General features: G+C 48.0%; 1 protein-coding gene across 1 annotated transcript in view; it reads left to right on the top strand.

Moving 5' to 3' along the window:
- kcnn2 (potassium calcium-activated channel subfamily N member 2) overlaps positions 1–17,140 on the top strand; it is a 312,018-nt gene that overhangs the window by 271,078 nt on the left and 23,800 nt on the right. The window contains exon 7 of the mRNA XM_085987085.1: positions 11,454–11,523. Coding sequence (XP_085843211.1) covers positions 11,454–11,523 — 70 coding nt within the window. The remainder of the gene's footprint in view (positions 1–11,453; positions 11,524–17,140) is intronic.

Here is a 17,140-nt window from a genome sequence, read left to right as displayed (position 1 = left end):
ACCCGCTGTTGTCGGACACATGTGCGACACCTCTATCATTACTAGATACCAGCATTCAGCTCTTCTGCTTGTGAAACTACTTTGGCAGATATCGTGAGAGCAAAATGAATGTGCTGCGAAAACATACTGGCAAATAATGAATTTTAGAATTAGCAGTCACAGATGGCATTTCACTACATATAGGTTTTTTAGTCATGAATGCACTTTTAAGAGTTTACATTAGAAACCTCAAGCTACCTACTCCAATTAGTGGAATTAGGTAAAACAGAGGGGGGTCACATTTTAAGCAATCCTAATACGGTATCTAAAGAAAATAGAAGTAAACCAAAAGTTTTAACAAGCTTTATCTTAATCTACAGAATAATGAGATGAGTTTTGAGGAGATGCCTAATATTTCAGGGTAAACGGGCTTTTAAACAGATTGAATCTTGCCTCTCAGATGAATTGAATTTCCTATCGAAAGTGCAATATGGCATTCTGAAAATTACCATAAATGTTCAATTTATGAGAAAAATATAACTTTGCAAAGAATTATCAGACCACATTGATTAAAATAATTGCAATATTTCATATATGAGATTATGGGGGAGAAATTCAGGTGTTTGGTGCCTCCTGTTAGCGCCTGGCGAAGGCGGTAACAGGGCCCTAATGCAATAGCGCCTGGGTGAAGCGAATCCAGCGCCACATGCCAAATCCAGTCGCCCCTTAGCGCCGCCGCTAACAGTTAACGCCTGGGGCTATAGCTCCAGGCAGATCATGACTTCAGTGAGCGTGCAATGCTCACTCAGCACCCAATCTGCCAAATTGATTATCGTCCCCTGCCTTAGTGCCTCACTCCGACAACGACAGGGAGGGGAGGCGTGAAGCAGGCAGATGGCGGCTCCAGGGGCACTATTTAAAGAGAGCAGTCGCAGCTTTCAAGTCACTGCTTCCTTGTCAGTTTGAGATCATGCAACAGTTTAATTGAGTCATTTAAAGATTTTTTACTTTGTTGTGGCTACTCAAAATTAGTGACATTTATTCTGACAAGATATCAAACTGCTACACTCGGTTACATTAATGGGGGCTGTACTGGCAGTCAACCTTGCCCTCCAGGATCTACTGCGGAGGGAGCAGAGGCAGCGAGAAAGATTGGAACATGTGGCCAGAGGGAGGAGGAGGGCCATGAGGGCTCGCAACAGGAGGCCTTACCCTCCGAGGGTCTTCCGACAGCACTTCTCCTACCTTCAATTAAGCGAGGAGCAGTGTATTAGAAGGCTCCACTTCACCAAGGAGGTGGTCACAGAACTCTGCCACCTCCTGAAACCAGACCTCCAGCCTCAGATCAGGGCGACCACAGATCTCTCAGTGGCAGTCAAGGTCACCGTCACCCTCAATTTCTTCGGCAGCGGATCCTTCCAGTCTACAACAGGAGACATAGCTAACATTTCGCAGTTCGCCATCGATCGCTGCACCCGGGAGGTCACAGAGGGTCTCTACAGTAGGAGAAGGGACTACATTTCCTTCCCCATCATCAGAGAGAAGCAGGACAAACGTGCATGTGGTTTTACCAGGATAGCGGGGTTCCCCATGATGCAAGGCGCCATTGACTGCACCCATGTGGCTTTGCGGGCACTGCATAACAATCCTGAGATCTTCCATAACCGCAAAGGCTACCACTCACTTAATGTGCAGTTGGTGTGCGACCACAGACAGATAATCCTTAATGTCAATGCCCGCAATCCTGGCAGCAGCCACAATGTCTTCATCCTGTGCCAGACCAGTGTGCCAGCACTCTTCCAGCCACCATGTCAAGCTCGCGGCTGTTTGCTTGGAGACAAGGACTATCCGCTTTCCACCTGGCTCATGACTCCCCTCCACAACCCCAACACTCCTTCCCAGCTATGCTGCGACCAGGAACATTATCGAGCAGACCATCGGAGTATTCAAGCAACGATTCCGCTGCCTTGACCGCTCTGGAGGAACCCTCCAGTACTCAGCTGAGCGGGTGTCCCATTTCGTGGTGGTCTGCTGCATGCTCCATAACTTGGCCATCATGAGGGCCCAGCTTTTGCCACCAGGGATTGCGGCACCACCTCAGGAGGAGGAGGAGGATGAGGAGGAAGAGGAAGATGAGGTGGAGGAGAAGGAACTGGAGCGAGGGAGGAGGCAGCCACTCAATCGGCCTTCTGGAAGGGCGGTCCATGATCGCCTCATCAGACTGCGATTCCAATAAATTAAACCCCAGATCCTCGTTGCACCACATCCCCATCATTCCATTCCTGTCGCAGGCCATATCACAGCGCAAAGCTGAAATGAGAGACACCACAAAAGAATCTAAACTGAATTAATAAATTTAGCAGTAATTAGGGGACACATATTTACAGCAACAATATGAACTATTCACCCTTGTGCAATCCCTTAGTGCCGCTCCTTACTGTGCCTTTGCCTACTCTAGTGCTCCTACGAAGTGTTGGCCCAGTGGCTACAACAGGGCTGATGGGAGGCTGCTGAGTGTCCGTGCGGGAGACTTCAGATGGCCTTGCAGGATGTTCTCGACCAGCTCTGGGCCTGGAAGGACTGGCTGTAGACTGCACCACCTCAGCATGGGCGGCAGCAGTCTGGGCTGACTAGATGACAGGCAGCGACAAGGGCAATGGTGGAGTGCCAGCGGTGGGAGCAGGAATGCTGTCATCCTGAGAGAGGACAGCAGGTTACTGTTCCACTGACCCACTGCCACTCCCCCGGGGCAGCACCTCAGCATCCCTAGCAATCTGTTGCAGAACAGATTGCTGGCCTGCTGCGACACATGAAAGCTCCGGTCAACGGTGGTAGACCCAGCCACGATGGCAGCAGTCAGAGCATGCGTGGCATCAAGCTGATACTGCATGAGAGCAGTCTGAGAGCATAGGTTGCGTACAGCACTAAGACGTTGCATCGCTTCTGCCTGTGCTGCAATGGAAGCTGCCAGATCGCCCATCACGCGCAGCATCAGGTCTGGGTCACCGCGGTCTCTCTGGGAGTCTACCATCATTTACAGACTGGAAATTATGGGCTCCATGGTGTGTTCAGAGCATTGTGCAATGTTGGAGGCAGATGCTCCTTATTGTGGAGAGGCTATTGGGCACCCTTGCCATTGCAACTATCATCTCCTTGTGCATGCCCATCACCCTTCTTCTAAAGGCCTCCTCATCGAGGTCCTCATCTGAGTCCTGTGCAGCAGAACTTGCCCTCTGGGGAGCTGGCCCCCGAGCTACCCTTTCCCCCTGGCCTTGCTGCAGCCCACTCGTCCCCGGTGCCTCACCCTATGCAGATCCCGCTAAAGAACACGTAGTGCCAGTACCTGAGCTGGTGCCTGTGGGTGAGACATGCACTGAGGTGGTGTGTTCTTCCTCGTCCTCTTCTCCCGCCTCGCTCTCAATGGTGCCCTCAGGGACAAGCTTCTCAGGTGCTTGCTCATTATCTGAAAGCATAAAGGCACAAGAGTTGGGTTAAGGTGAGGGGAGGTGGGCAGGAAGGGAGAAATGGATGCATGCAGCATGATTAGCTGGAAAGTGCAAAACGCTTGTGGGGTGAGGGGGAAGTGGGTGTGAGAAGGAGTAGGGATGAACATACCGTTGTTGTCCCCAAGGGGTCAACGTCTCTGGTGGCCACGGCGCCCACCACCTGGCGCCCAATAATTTCCAGCACTCTATTTCCCAGCGCAGACAGTGGTTGGATGTCGGCTTGTCCCCGCCTGTGTGCTCCTGCTCCCTCCTGTTGTGAGCCACCTTGGCCTGCAAGAGAAAAGGAAAGTGTGTGAGTGAGTGTGGAGCAATGTGTTTGGGTGATGTGCCTGCCATAGTTAAATAGCTGTCATTGTGTGCAAGGTGTGAGATGTGGGTGTGAGTGTTGGTAGGTAGAGATTGTTGGTGGGTGAGTGCTGGGGGTGTGATGCTTTGGGCAGTGTGTGAAGACTGTGGTTCAGATGATGGTATGTAGCATTTGTTGAGGCATTGACTCACCCTGGCCATCCGAGTGAGGTTGTTAAATTTCTTCCTGCACTGTGTGTGGGTCCTGGGGACCATAGTGCTGCCCGAGACGTGCTGGGTAACCTCCCTCCACATGGTGCAGAAGACTTGCGGTGAGGGTCTCCTGCCACTTGCTGGGTAGAGCACTGCCTTCCGTCTCTCCACAGCAGACACCAACTCCTCCAATGCTTGATCACAGAATCTGTGGGCTCTCTCCCTGGGGTGTGGATCTGCCATCAGTACAGCTGCTTGAGTCATCTGGCTCCTTCTACTTGACCTGCTGCTGCTTGCCGAGGCAGCTGCAGAACCAGCAATGCTGAGAATGAGGTTCCTTCCTTTTAAGAACTGGAAAGAGCCTGTGGCAATGATGACTAGCAATTAGACTGCACCTGAAATTGCTTAGCGCTTTGAGTTTAACCCCACTGAGCTAGGCCGTTAGCATTTGATTTTGTGCTCCAGTCCTTTCTTTGAGCGATGACACTGAATTTTGCCTGCAGCAAGATTCATTAGCGCCTGGCGCTAAATCTCAAACTTTTCCAAAGCTAGCGCTCACTCCTAGGCTGTAATGAATTTCTCCCCCTATAACTTAATATGTGTTTATAAATGAAAATAATTTACCATAATTAAATTTCCTGTAATTACAGTTTTCATATATAAAAATAGTTAATTTAAAATCAAGTTTCAACTCCATGTTCCAGTACAACCCAACAATGAACAAGTACAGCTTTGAAATATGGATTCCAAGAAATAATCAATAGAAGAAATAATTCTTCAAAATTATTCTGCAGTGGCAAAACTAATGTCATAAATTGTGTTAGATCACATCAATCCATTATAAATTTTAATAAGTACACTGACGTGTGATGTACACATTATTAATTAATTTAGATGAGGAGGATGCTGTTCTAAAACAGGTTATGAAACTCTTTAGCTGCAAGATGTTTAAAATACTTCCTTTTTAATAGGAATCTCACTCATCACTGTGTTACATTGGATATAAACTTCCCTTAATCAAACCCATACCGGGCTGGTATCAGGCCACACGGACATAGGAGTACGTCAGATGTGTGAGGCCAGGGTTCCTCAAAGAGGAGTGTTAGAAATATTAAAAACCATAACTGGATCTGGATTCAATTTAGCCCACAGCTGAATTAAATCGGGGCATTCTGAAAGAAGGCAAAATTTAACTCGATGAACAATTACAAACATTTAGAATTTAGACAAATAATAAAAGTAATGGGGCTAGATTTTCAGTTGCTTGCGCCAGCAGTTAGCGCCTTAAGAGAAGTGATTTTCGGGCGCTATGCGTGTAGCGCCCGGGCGCAGCGCAGTTTGCGCCCCGCCCCAAATTAAGTTGCCCGTTAGCGCCGGCGCAAAGTTTAGCGGCCACCCGGATGCGCGCGCAGAAAATGACGTCACATCCTCGTGCAACGCCCTTTGGCCGCCCCGAATCCAAACTTCAGTCGGACCGCCCCATTGTGCGGCTGGCGTCCAGAGCGTTTGTAAAATGGAACGCAACACACCCTGGGGAGCGCAAATTAAAGGGCACTATACAAGGCAGTCTGCATGTGTTGTGTGGAAGGATCCAGTGTGTTGTTGTGAACGGTGTATTTATGTTTCCGGCCACCACCAACTCCTCCTCCTCCTCCTCCTCCACCTCCTCCTCTCCCCCCCAGACGCTGCCTTTGAAAAAAACACATGCACCCTTCCCCTTTAAGAGCTCACTGGCACCAGAGTGTCTGCCGTGCACTGCGCCCGAGCTCGGGTGTTGCGCTCTGCACCGCCGGCTTAGCGCCTAAAGATAGCAGTGGAACGCCTCTTTTAGCGCTCCACCAACCTCTTAGGGCGAAGCCACTGAATTTCCGGCAACGGGGCGCTACTTTGGGGCGGGCGCTAACTTCGGGCGGGCGCTAAGGTTAGCGCCCCAAAACTGTCTATACTGAAAATCTAGCCCTGCGTTTCTTATTAAAATGATCATTTGAAAAGATTTACAGTTATAACTGTGTAATTCAATGAATAGTATAATCATATATGCCTTTCTTGATTTCCACTGATAATGTCCTGAGTGGACCATTAGCCTTGTGCTCCACCTGGTCATTTTGTGCTACAGTTCATTTAAATAGAAAGAAGCAATGAAATTTAATGCATAGGTTTATGATTTTGAATTTTGCAACAGTGGCCTAGAAATTCAGTTTAGCCACTTTTGGGGCGGTAAAGTCGGGCGGCCGCTAAAGTTTGCGCCCGGCGCAAATTCGCGCCACCTTCGCCGATATTCAGTCGCATCGCCCCAAGAGGTTGCTGCTGCGCTAAAACAGGCGATGCACGACTATCTTTAGGCGCTAAGCCGGCGGTGCTGAGCGATACCCCCGAGGCCGGGCGCAGCGCCGGTGCGGCGAGTTGTTGATTGACGGCAGACACTCTGGCGCCAGTCAGCTCTTAAAGGGGGAGGGTGGATTTGTTTGCCTGCCACGCCCTGCACACTGCAGCCCTCAACCTAGGCCTGACCACTTCAGCTTCACCTGCACAATGCCCAGGGCTATGGAGAAGGCCAGGGAGAGAGCGCAGCGCTTCAGCGACGGTGACCTGAGGCTGCTGGTTGGCGGAGTGGAGCGCAGGCGCCATGTTCTGTTCCCAGAAGGTGGCAAGAGGCCGCTGCCCAGCGCCTACCGGAAAGCCTGGAGGGAGGTCTCAAACAGGGTGTCTTCCAACAGCGTGGTTGCCAGGACTCCTGTGCAATGCCGGAAGAAGTTCAACGACCTCACTTGGGTTGTCAGGGTGAGTACCCTTTCCAGTGTCCTCCTCATCCCTGCATGTGCACCTCACTTTATGGGCAAAGGGACCTGAAAGCCCTAATGGCCAGCCCTCATCCAGCAGCTATGGGACTGTCATGAAAATCACTTGCACATTCAGCACTTTACACACTGTACAAGCTATTCGACCATGGGAGGCATTGCAGACAAGATCAGGGTTTCACACTGTCAGGGCCAGTCCACCATGGGAGGCATTGCAGACAAGATCAGGGCTTCACACTGTACAAGCTATTCGACCATGGGAGGCATTGCAGACAGGATCAGGGCTTCACACTGTACTTAGAGGCCGTCCTTTCTCTTGCACGCCAAGGTGGCGCACAACCGGAGGAAATGAACTGAGACCGGGGGAGGCAGTCCTGACGTCAAAGAGCTCTCCGACCTCGACCAGCGTGTGGAGCGCATTATGGCAGGCCGGCTGATTGGCCCCGTCGCCAGTGGAGATGCTGACCCTGTTCTGGGCACCAATGGTAAGGGCATCACCTTTTTGACCTCTCTCGTTACACTTGTGCCTCAGATCAGCATCCTTTGCCACTGTCCGACCAATGCAGTGCATGGCAGCGCTCATGCCTCCCTCGCTGCCGCCCTGTCCTCACTCTAAAGCTACTCTTGTGCCTTCCTGCTTTCAGATGGCGAATCGCCAGGTGAGGAGGCGGGCTCTCAAGCTGCCACTGTCAGCACTTCGGAATTCGAGGAGGAGGAAGAGGAAGCCGGACCATCAGTGCCACCCTCAGCCGCGCCAGCCCATGGCGATGAAGGGGACACGTCTTCCCTGGAGGGGAGCCGGGGGGAAGGGTCGGAGGAGAGTGAAGCTCCGGGGCCCAGCGGCCTGCAGCAACGCGGGAGGGGTGGGGAAGCTCGGCGGACTTCTCCCCAGAGGGTGAGTGCGGCCTCCAGTCCTACGACGGTGAGCGCAGAGGAGGTGCGGCTCCTGGAGGAAATGGCCGTCCAGGCTGAGCGCAGGCACAATGAGCTCATGGCTGCAGTGGCAAGGATGCCTGACTCTATTGAGTCTTTGTCAAGGAGTGTGCAGCAATTTGGAGCAGCACAGGCCAGGAGTCTACAGGACTTCGCGGCAGCACAGACGGCTTCGAGCCAAGTGCTCAGTCATGCCGTCCATTCACTGGCTGTTGTCATGCGGACACAGACCAGGGCCACACGGGCACTAACTGCTGCCACCCTCGCTGGGTCAGCCAGGCATCTCCAGGGCACTCGCCGTGCAGCAGCAGCCCAGCAGTCTGTTCTTCAGCTGTTTGCTGCGCATGCTGCAGTGCTGGCCCGTGCGAGTGCCAATGTCTCAGGCGACCAGCGAGCACCTGCGATCTGCCAGGTTGGCACCATTCCTGCAGCCGACACTACCACTCCGCCATTGCAGCTGCCACGAGCCGCTGGACAGACTGCTGCCGCCCAGGCAGAGTTGGAGCAGTCAGCAGCCGGCCACTCCAAGGCCAGAGCTGGTGCAGGCCGACCCCCAAGGGCATCTGCCGTCTCGCCATGTGACCCTCAGCAGCCTTCCCCCAGCCTTGCTGCAGCCACTGGGCTCCCATTGAGGAGGAGCTGCAGGGCAGGCAGGGGCCAGGCAAGGATGCGAAAGGCATCGCCCTCGCAGGCCAAAAAGTAGAAGGTCTGCACAAATGCCTGGTGCTTTTTGTAAGGCCGAGATTGGTGTAGTTGTGTTTTTGTAAGGCCGAGACTGGTGTCTTTCTTTCTTTTTGTAAGGCCGAGACTGGTGTAGTTGTGTTTTTGTAAGGCCGAGACTGGTGTCTTTCTTTCTTTTTGTAAGGCCGAGATTGGTGTAGTTGTGTTTTTGTAAGGCCGAGACTGGTGTCTTTCTTTTTGTAAGGCCGAGACTGGTGTAGTTGTGTTTTTGTAAGGCCGAGACTGGTGTCTTTCTTTCTTTTTGTAAGGCCGAGACTGGTAGTTTTGTGTTTTTGGAGGGGGCTTCTCCACATGAGGTTGTAATGTGGGAAGGGCAGAGGTTTGCAATAAATTATTGTTCTTAAATTGCACTGTGCATGGTTTTTTTGTAAAGTCCTGGTTGCCCTGCTCGGCTGAGGGCTTGTGGAGCGGCTACATTCATCTGCTGACATTGGCAAAAGCCATTCCCTGAGAGGGGGCCTAGAACCGACGTTCAATAAGCCGGCGACGGGCAGCCCTTGCACTTTCTGCCTCCCTCCTGTGCTGGTCCTCCTCCTCCTCCTCCTCCTCAGGTGGTCCTCCAATCTCTGGTGGCAGTGGCTGAGTCCTGCGGATAGCCAGGTTGTGCAGCATGCAGCAAACGACCACGAAATGGGAGACTCGCTCCGGTGAATATTGTAGGGCTCCACCGGAACGATCCAGACAGCGGAACCGTTGCTTCAGGACGCCGATTGTTTGTGCGATGATGTTCCTGGTCGCTTGATGGCTATCGTTGTATCCCTCTTCAGCAGGGGTGCTGGGCGCACGGAGCGGGGTCATCAGCCAGGTACACAAAGGATAGCCTTTGTCCCCGATAAGCCATCCTCGTGGGTGAGGCTGGGCCTGGAACATGTCTGCCACAGAAGTCTGTCGCAGGATGAAGGCATCGTGGCTGCTGCCTGGAAAGCGGGCATTGACAGCTAGGATGAGCTGCCTGTGGTCACACACCAGCTGAACGTTGAGGGAATGGTAGCCCTTCCGGTTGCGGTAATCCTCGGCATTCTCCAGAGGTGCCCGCAAAGCCACATGCGTGCAGTCAATGGCGCCCTGCACCATGGGGAAGCCCGCGAATGCTGCAAAGCCCATTGCACGCTGTTGCTGCTTGGCAAGGGCCATGGAGAAGGAGATGAACTGACGTCTCCTTTTGAAAAGGGCATTGGTCACCTGGTGGATGCAGCAATGCACGGCGAACTGGGAGATGTTGGAAATGTCCCCAGTAGCGGATTGGAAGGAGCTGGTGGCATAGAAGTTGAGAGCCACCGTTACCTTCACTGCCACCGACAGAGACGTCCTGCTCCTCAGCTGTGGCTGCAGATCACCGCCAAGCAGGTGGCAGATCTCTGTGACCACCTCCCTTCGGAATCGCAGCCTCCGAACACACTGCTCGTCAGACATGTTGAGATAGGAGAACTGCTGGCGGTATACCCTGGGTGGGTAAGGCCTCCTTTCCCGACGCCTGTTGCCCCCTCTCCGTCTAGCCAGGGCTGCCACTCTCTCACGGCGTCTGTGAGCCCTTTGGATGCAATGGAGAAAGCCAGCTTTTGCACCCATTGCAGCCCCCATAATATGCTGGCAAACAATGATATGTCAATGAAGGCAAAGACAAGTGGAAAGCTGTGGCCTGAAGCCACAAGTACCTGTCTGAGTGTTGAACCAAAGCAGAAAGCTCTCTACCTTGGTCTCTCTGCAAAGATCCGTCTCTCAAGAAGGAGTGCTGTGAAATGGCAGCCTTTTATAGTGCAGGAGGAGTGCCCTTTAATTTGCGCCCCCCGCGCCCCGCATCGACTGAGCACCTTTCCACTCTACCAGTCGCTAGGGGCGCCAGGCGCACAATGGGGCGTCGCGACTGAATTTCCGGTTGGGGGCGCACAAAGGGCGTTGCACGAGGAAATGACGTCATGATCTGCGCGCGCAGCTGAGCGCGCGCAAAGACTTTGCGCCGCCGCTAAATCGTGAGTGAAGTTGGGGAGAGGCACAGATCGCGCTGCGCCCGGCCGCCTAGCGCCCGACATCTACTCCTCCTAAGGCGCTACCGGCTGGCGCAACCAACTGAATTTCTAGGCCAGTGAGTTTAATCAGGAACTTAATCAACTCTCAAAATTCAAAAAGGAATGTGAAAGGTTAGTCTTGGGAACTTACTTTAATTCAGCTATCTATTAAATACAAGCAACTGTTAGGAGTCTTATATGAAGTGAGTTTGGGTATTGTCAACCCAGTTTCCAATGTTTCAGATTTGTTAGCGGCAAATTTGCTTCCCGGGTCCACAGGGAAAGTATGTGAAAAGTAACTAATCATATCATAATTGTATAGTGGGGATCTTCTGAATCTAGGTTAAAATGGATTTAGAGCATTAGATGTTAACATGTGGTCTGGGCTAAGAGTGCTTGGTTCAAAGTAGGAAATGATTGTTTCCTTTTACAGCTGTTCTTCAGCTTGTTAAGCACATTTAGAAAATATTGGTAATCCAAATTTCTTTTATTATGTGTGTACATATATCTTATAACAAATTTATCTATTATATAACAAACCATAGTTTAGATGTCCCTAGGATTCCAGCGAATCATAATTTCGAGGAAATGGGCATCAAGCTCTGATGGAAACTGTGCTGAACTTTGGCGATAGATTGAGACTGATCTTCTTCCATCCTATGTCTATTGGTCATGATACTTAGGCTTTTAATGAATGCCTAAGCTTTGGTTTGACATTTGTAAAGTCTTTTTTATTATTATTTTATTTCATCTGAAGCTATGGCTAATATAATGTAAAATGCTTACATTTCTCTCTGCTACCAACTTTTTTCATGTCAAGGAAGCATGCTTCTCATTTACCAGACAGATGAGTGGTTTTGAACTTTTAAAAGTAGGAAAATCATTGTTCATGCAGGTGGTTTGCTCTGGTGAATTTTATTGCATGTCTTTTTTTGAAGATAACATTGAAAGATGAAATAAAACTGACCAACTAAAATGAATGTTGCATTCAGGTTACGAAGTGTAAAAATGGAACAAAGAAAATTAAATGATCAGGCAAATACTTTGGTGGACCTTGCTAAGGTTAGTAGGATTCATTGTGAATTTTCTAAAATTGCTTTAAATTTTTCACTTTGAAATTCTTTTATATTGATAGGCTACTGTTCTGATCATTAATTTCTAATATTTTCCCTAACCACCTCAAAGAGTTATTTCTGTGATTCTAACATTTTTGTTCTTTAATGTATGCAGACATCATAAAAAGTACTTCTTGTTTATTTATTATCCATATGTATACAATGGATAAACCGGGTAATCTAACTGGTGAAATCGTTGGAATGATTTGTATTTCCCTGTGATTTCCCCCCTCTCACACTCTACGGGTTTCACTCTGTCTTGTCTCGTTCCTTTTTCTCAGTCGTAGGAATCAGTCTCGCAAACAAATGGGCACAAATCACTACAGATGCTTCAGTAAAGGAAATGCTACCACAAAAATGCTTTATTTTAACTGCCTCTTTGAGGAATATTGCCGTACAGTTTCTTTGTAGGGCTTCCATGGAGCAGGTGGAGCTAGCTCAGATGCTGCAGAGATGGGGGAAGGCTACAGGACTAGTTTCTATTTGTGCTGTTTTGTCCCTAAAAAGATGATTATTTAAAAAAATCTATTATGGACCTCAGAAAAGAAGAGTTCAAGTTGGTCGCTACTTAAAGCCATTTAGGCAGTATGTTAAGGTCCTGGCTAGATGGCCATCGATCTAAAGGTGCATGCTTTTACATCTTTGTCAGAGACCAAACAGAAACCACAAGGATGTCTCTGGTCCCAGGTGATGGATGCATAGCAAAGATACAATGCAAGCTCATGGTCCAGCCTCATGTAGAATTTCATAAAGTCTTAGCACTGAAGGGATTGCACATTTACTTTTACTTAAATAACAGTCTGGTGAGCATACACTACCAGAAAGAAAACAGGAATGTTCTCCAATAGTCTCCATTTTCAGATAGCTGAGGTTCTAGTAAACATGAAAATGTCACAAAAGGAATCCATCCATGATATTAACTTTATAGGAATCAAGTTGCAGATTCTCCCATTGCTGACCTCTCTGCCAGAGGAACAGGCCTGTGTGTGGGAGCAGGTTAGCATCAGGCTTCAGGACCGTACTTACCTCAGATTCCTACATTGATGGCAGAAACCATCTTTGTCATCTCTAATATGAGGCTTTTTGGGACACCGTCGCTTAAACTTTCTCCAACAGGTCAGCTGAGGTAGGAAGTTACTGCATCAACAGAAATTCTCAGGGATCGATTGGCAGGGAGAGTATTTTCACAGGTATCAGAACAGAATAGCGATCATAAATAAGGTAACTCTAACTGTTGTGGAAAGTACTTAGGGATATATTTTGCGTATTAAAATTCCCGGTGTGGAGTTTCACTAGATGGGAGCACATATCAGAAATGTGAGTGTGGGAAGCTGCAGGATTTTCGTGAAGGAGTGCAAATTTGCAAAATTACTTCAAGGTAATTAGTTTGAAGAACTTTAAAAATACGACATTTATACATCTCATCTGTGGAGTCCTTTATTCATAGATTTCATCAGATCATGAGTGAAGCAGATTTGTTGGAGTCACTGGCGTCATTGGAGTTGTTTCCTTAATTTTGCCTCTGCTGAGATTTGCTGGAACCAAAAAAAAAATCCTTTGGATAATGATTTTTTTTAAGTGATTGGTTACAAAAAAGTACATGGGAGTGTTTGGGATAATACTTGTCACGCCTAATAATTACCTCTACAGTTATTGCCTTTTTAAACATTCATAAGTCCTCTTAAGGAAACACAGTGATACGTAAATAAATTAGAGTTTAGGGAATTGCTTGTTCCCTCATATATCCTTTCATCCTCATATAGGTCAGTCAGTTCTGCTATGGGCAAACAACACCATAATGGTATAGGCAAACAAGGAAGGACAAGGTATCTGACCTTCTGTTAGGATACTGAAGAGATAGATACTGGTTCAAAAAGCAGTCATGAATCATTGCTTGGCAGTAACATAAGTTACAGAGCAAGAGCTTAGTAACAGCCTCTTGACGGGGTTCTGCATCAGGAAATGACATATTTTGTAAATGGGACTGTTAACAGATATATTTTCTGGTATAGCTGAGAAGGCAATTTGACGTTCTTCTGCTGTAAGAGCAAACAAAATAGAGTGGCCCCAATCTTTCTAACAGAGAAGGGTCCTGAGTGTTTTCCAACCAATTTGTGACATCATTAAAAAGAATGCAGAGTTAATCTTAAAGTCTCTAAATTGGCCATAAAATAAAAGGGTTCAAATATCTTCCTCCTGCAAATTCACAGCTTCATTTACCAAACCGGAAAAGTCTCAAAAAGGAGATATGGCAATGTGCACTTTCCAATCATCAGCTACTGATCTGGTTATTGAAAGGAATAGAGTGCCCAAGGTGTACTGTTATAAGTGATTCCAAAAGTCCTTACATTCCTGTCAAAGGTAAACTTTAGTTTGATCTAGAGTAACATCAGCATATGATGTGTCTCAGATTTACTTTAGATGTCCTTTAAAGAAGACACTGGATTTTCATGCAACAAGGATACCAAACTACTGGATAAGAATAGTAACATTGATTCAGCCTAATAACGGTTGAGTAAATCAGAGCTTGAAAGGAGTATTGACTCCCAATTGAAGGTTTGAGGGATGCCTCATATTGAAATTCATTTCTTTAAATTGATTCAGTTTTCTCCTTTCTGATTAAGGTGAAGAACTAAAAAGTAAACAGGTTTCACCTTACATTACAGGGAACTGGGAAAATGAACTGACATTATCCACTATACAGTACTAAATTATGTTTCTGGTCTGATGTTCAAGGAATGTCATTAACAGAACAGGGTTGACCGGTTATTAAAGATCCAAACTAAAGTATAATGAAATTGGGACTTTAGGGGTAATTTTGCAATCCCACACTCCCAGCAGGGAGCTGTGCTTCCAGGGAGTGGGGGCTGAAGAATCAGAGCTACAGTGTTGTAGCTTTATTCCTGACCACTCCCCTGCGAGCATGGTTCCCCATTGGGAACATAGGATTGTGGAATCTCCCCTTATATATAAGTGTAAAGATTTTTTTAGCCTATTTTTATTCCTTGATTGTATTTCTAAGAGGATGTCAGAATAACTTCTTCCTATGCTTCTGGCAATGCTGCTTAAGATAGCTCATCTCCCTGGAAATCCTATATGTCCTTTATTTGAATCTGTTCAAAAATGTATTCAACCTGAGTGTTAATGCACTGTCACATGCTGTGCCAGTCTGTGCTGAGTGTTACTGCATGGTTGCATGCAGTGCCACTCTGTGTTTATGCGTGTTAATGCGCTGTTACATGCATTGCCCCTCTGTGCTGAGTCTTAAAGCACTGTCACATAATGTGCCATTCTGGTGCCATTTTCGTCAACCAACCTATAGCAATTCATCAGAAACATAATTTAATACCTAGTCAAATGTAACACATTTTCTTTGCATTATTCACTGATAAAGGTCCAGCAAATAACTGCATTGTAACATTCCAAAATGTTGACCACAGTGTGTAAGTCTGTTTTTTAGTAACCCTTACTTTTCAGTGCATATCTAAAAGATACAAAACATGCAATACATAGGTCTCATACTGGGACTTAGACATCACTTTCTTCATAGGCCTTTTTTCCAATTATCTGATGTGCATAATGTACATAACATTTCTTCATATGTGATTGTGAAACTTTTTAACATGACCTTTTATGTTTTATTGCTTTTAATTAGCTTGAGTTTGACCATCTTAAATTATGGTGGGTTGGACAAGAAAAGTAATACATTAATTTTTGATAACTCTTTCAATGTAGCTTTTAAACTTGAACACCATTTGCAGTTTATATGACTAATTTCAAGCTTATTTTTAGAATTGGCTTTATTAAAACATTGTTTTTATGCAATTACAGCTTTACATAATAAGGTTCATTTTATAATTGTAGGCGCACTGCCCAGGATTTGCCATTCATCATGGACAGAAAATCGTGAGGATTGTTCAGCAATTTCTGAATATACACTCCTGGCAGTCAAGGCTCCCGGCTGGGAGCTGCATTTCATAAAGTTGGCCTATTATATGGAGTTAGGGCACAGATCAACTATGATCTCATTGAATGGCGAAACAGGCTCGAGGTGTTAATTGGCCTACTCCTGTTCCTATTATGTACTGAGCTTACAGGGCTGATAATGCACTGCAGTGCTACCGTCCTTTAGTTGCTGGGCCCTGTATTGCCAGGCACAGAGGCTTAAAGCCTACTCTGCAACAAATGTGCTCAGCATACTACATCATGGACAGGATACACCTCGTGCACCAGGAGCCTGAGTACCAACTGTGCAGAAGCCTCGTTAGGGCCAAGAGTTGTATTTAAATTTGGTGTGAGCACATTATGTTAGCTGCGTGATGCGAGTGTGTGCGGCCGCCTGGGAGATGCCGCTGATGTCTGCTGCTGATCCCTGGAATGAGCCTGAGGCAAAAAAGTTGAGTGCGGTGATGACTTTGACGGCCACTGGTAAGGGGTGTCCACCTGCTCCTCTGGGCTCCAGGTCTTGCTGCACCATTGCGCAGATGTCACCCACTACCTCTCGCGAAAGTCGGAGCCGCCTTTGGCACTGATGCTCAGTCATGTTGAGGTAGCTCATCCTCTGTCTGTAGACCCTGTTTGGGGGGTATCTCCTGCGCCGACGGGCTTCCATGCGCTGGCGCCTTCTGGCCTGTGCAGCTTCAGGTGGGTGAGCAGCAGCTTGGCGCTCCTATTGTTGCTGCTGCTGTTGGTGCTGCTGTTGTTCATGGTTCTGCTGCTGCCGCGGCTGGTTTTCGTCCGAATCTGATGTCCAGGAGGAAAGGAAATAGATGGTTCCCATGCTTCTGGTATATGCCTCAGTTGAGGAAGCACTCAGTCAAGGTGGCGAGAGGGGTTTCCCAGGAGGTCACACTGGAGATGGGTGTCAGGCTCCAAACTTCCACAGCTATGGTTATGCCTGCTAAAAGTTCCCCCAGACCTGAGACAACAAAGTCCTGCCACCTGCAAATGATGACTGATCAAATCTCCTATTTAATGGTGGAGCTGCAGCTGATAGTCAGCAATCCAATTGTGCTCCCGCCAGGTTTCACCGTCGTGTTTCAGAGGAGGTGTGCATCACGTGGGAAAAAGTGTTAAAATCAGAAAGGCCTCTCAAAATGGGATTATAGAGGCAATTCAGTGGTTGTTAAGGGCCTTAAGGGTGGGACGGAGACGAGATCAGAAACCACGCATTTGGGAAAATTGCTTGGAGGCAGGGTCGGGCACACCCGCCACTTTTTGCAATTTTAACACCCCACACGCCTCCATTCCCACCTCCTCGGTCCTGGCAAAATCGAGCCCTAAGCATCTGTTAGCAACAGGTGCCGATGGCTAATGAAGGGAAGCCCAGATGGAAAAATCTAAATATAAATATTTCTTCTGGGCGGGTGGCACTCTTCTTGACAGAGGGCCACCTAACATTTAATGTCCTTTCATTTGCTTGGCCCCCAAGTGGCCAATTTTCAAAGCGCTATTTGTATCCTACGGTTTCTTAGCCGCGACCAGGAGTTCCGAAGGCTATGTTGCATGCCAGGATTAAGGATATCTCCTTGCGGCTGGAGAAAGATTTGGAGTGGGAGGGGGAG

This window comes from Somniosus microcephalus, chromosome 1, assembly GCF_052327205.1.
Source record: "Somniosus microcephalus isolate GS21.2 chromosome 1, FLI_Smic_1.0, whole genome shotgun sequence".
NCBI classification, from domain to species: Eukaryota; Metazoa; Chordata; class Chondrichthyes; order Squaliformes; family Somniosidae; genus Somniosus; species Somniosus microcephalus.
Note: the sequence above shows the minus strand (reverse complement) of the source record. Positions and strands in the feature narration are given on the sequence as shown.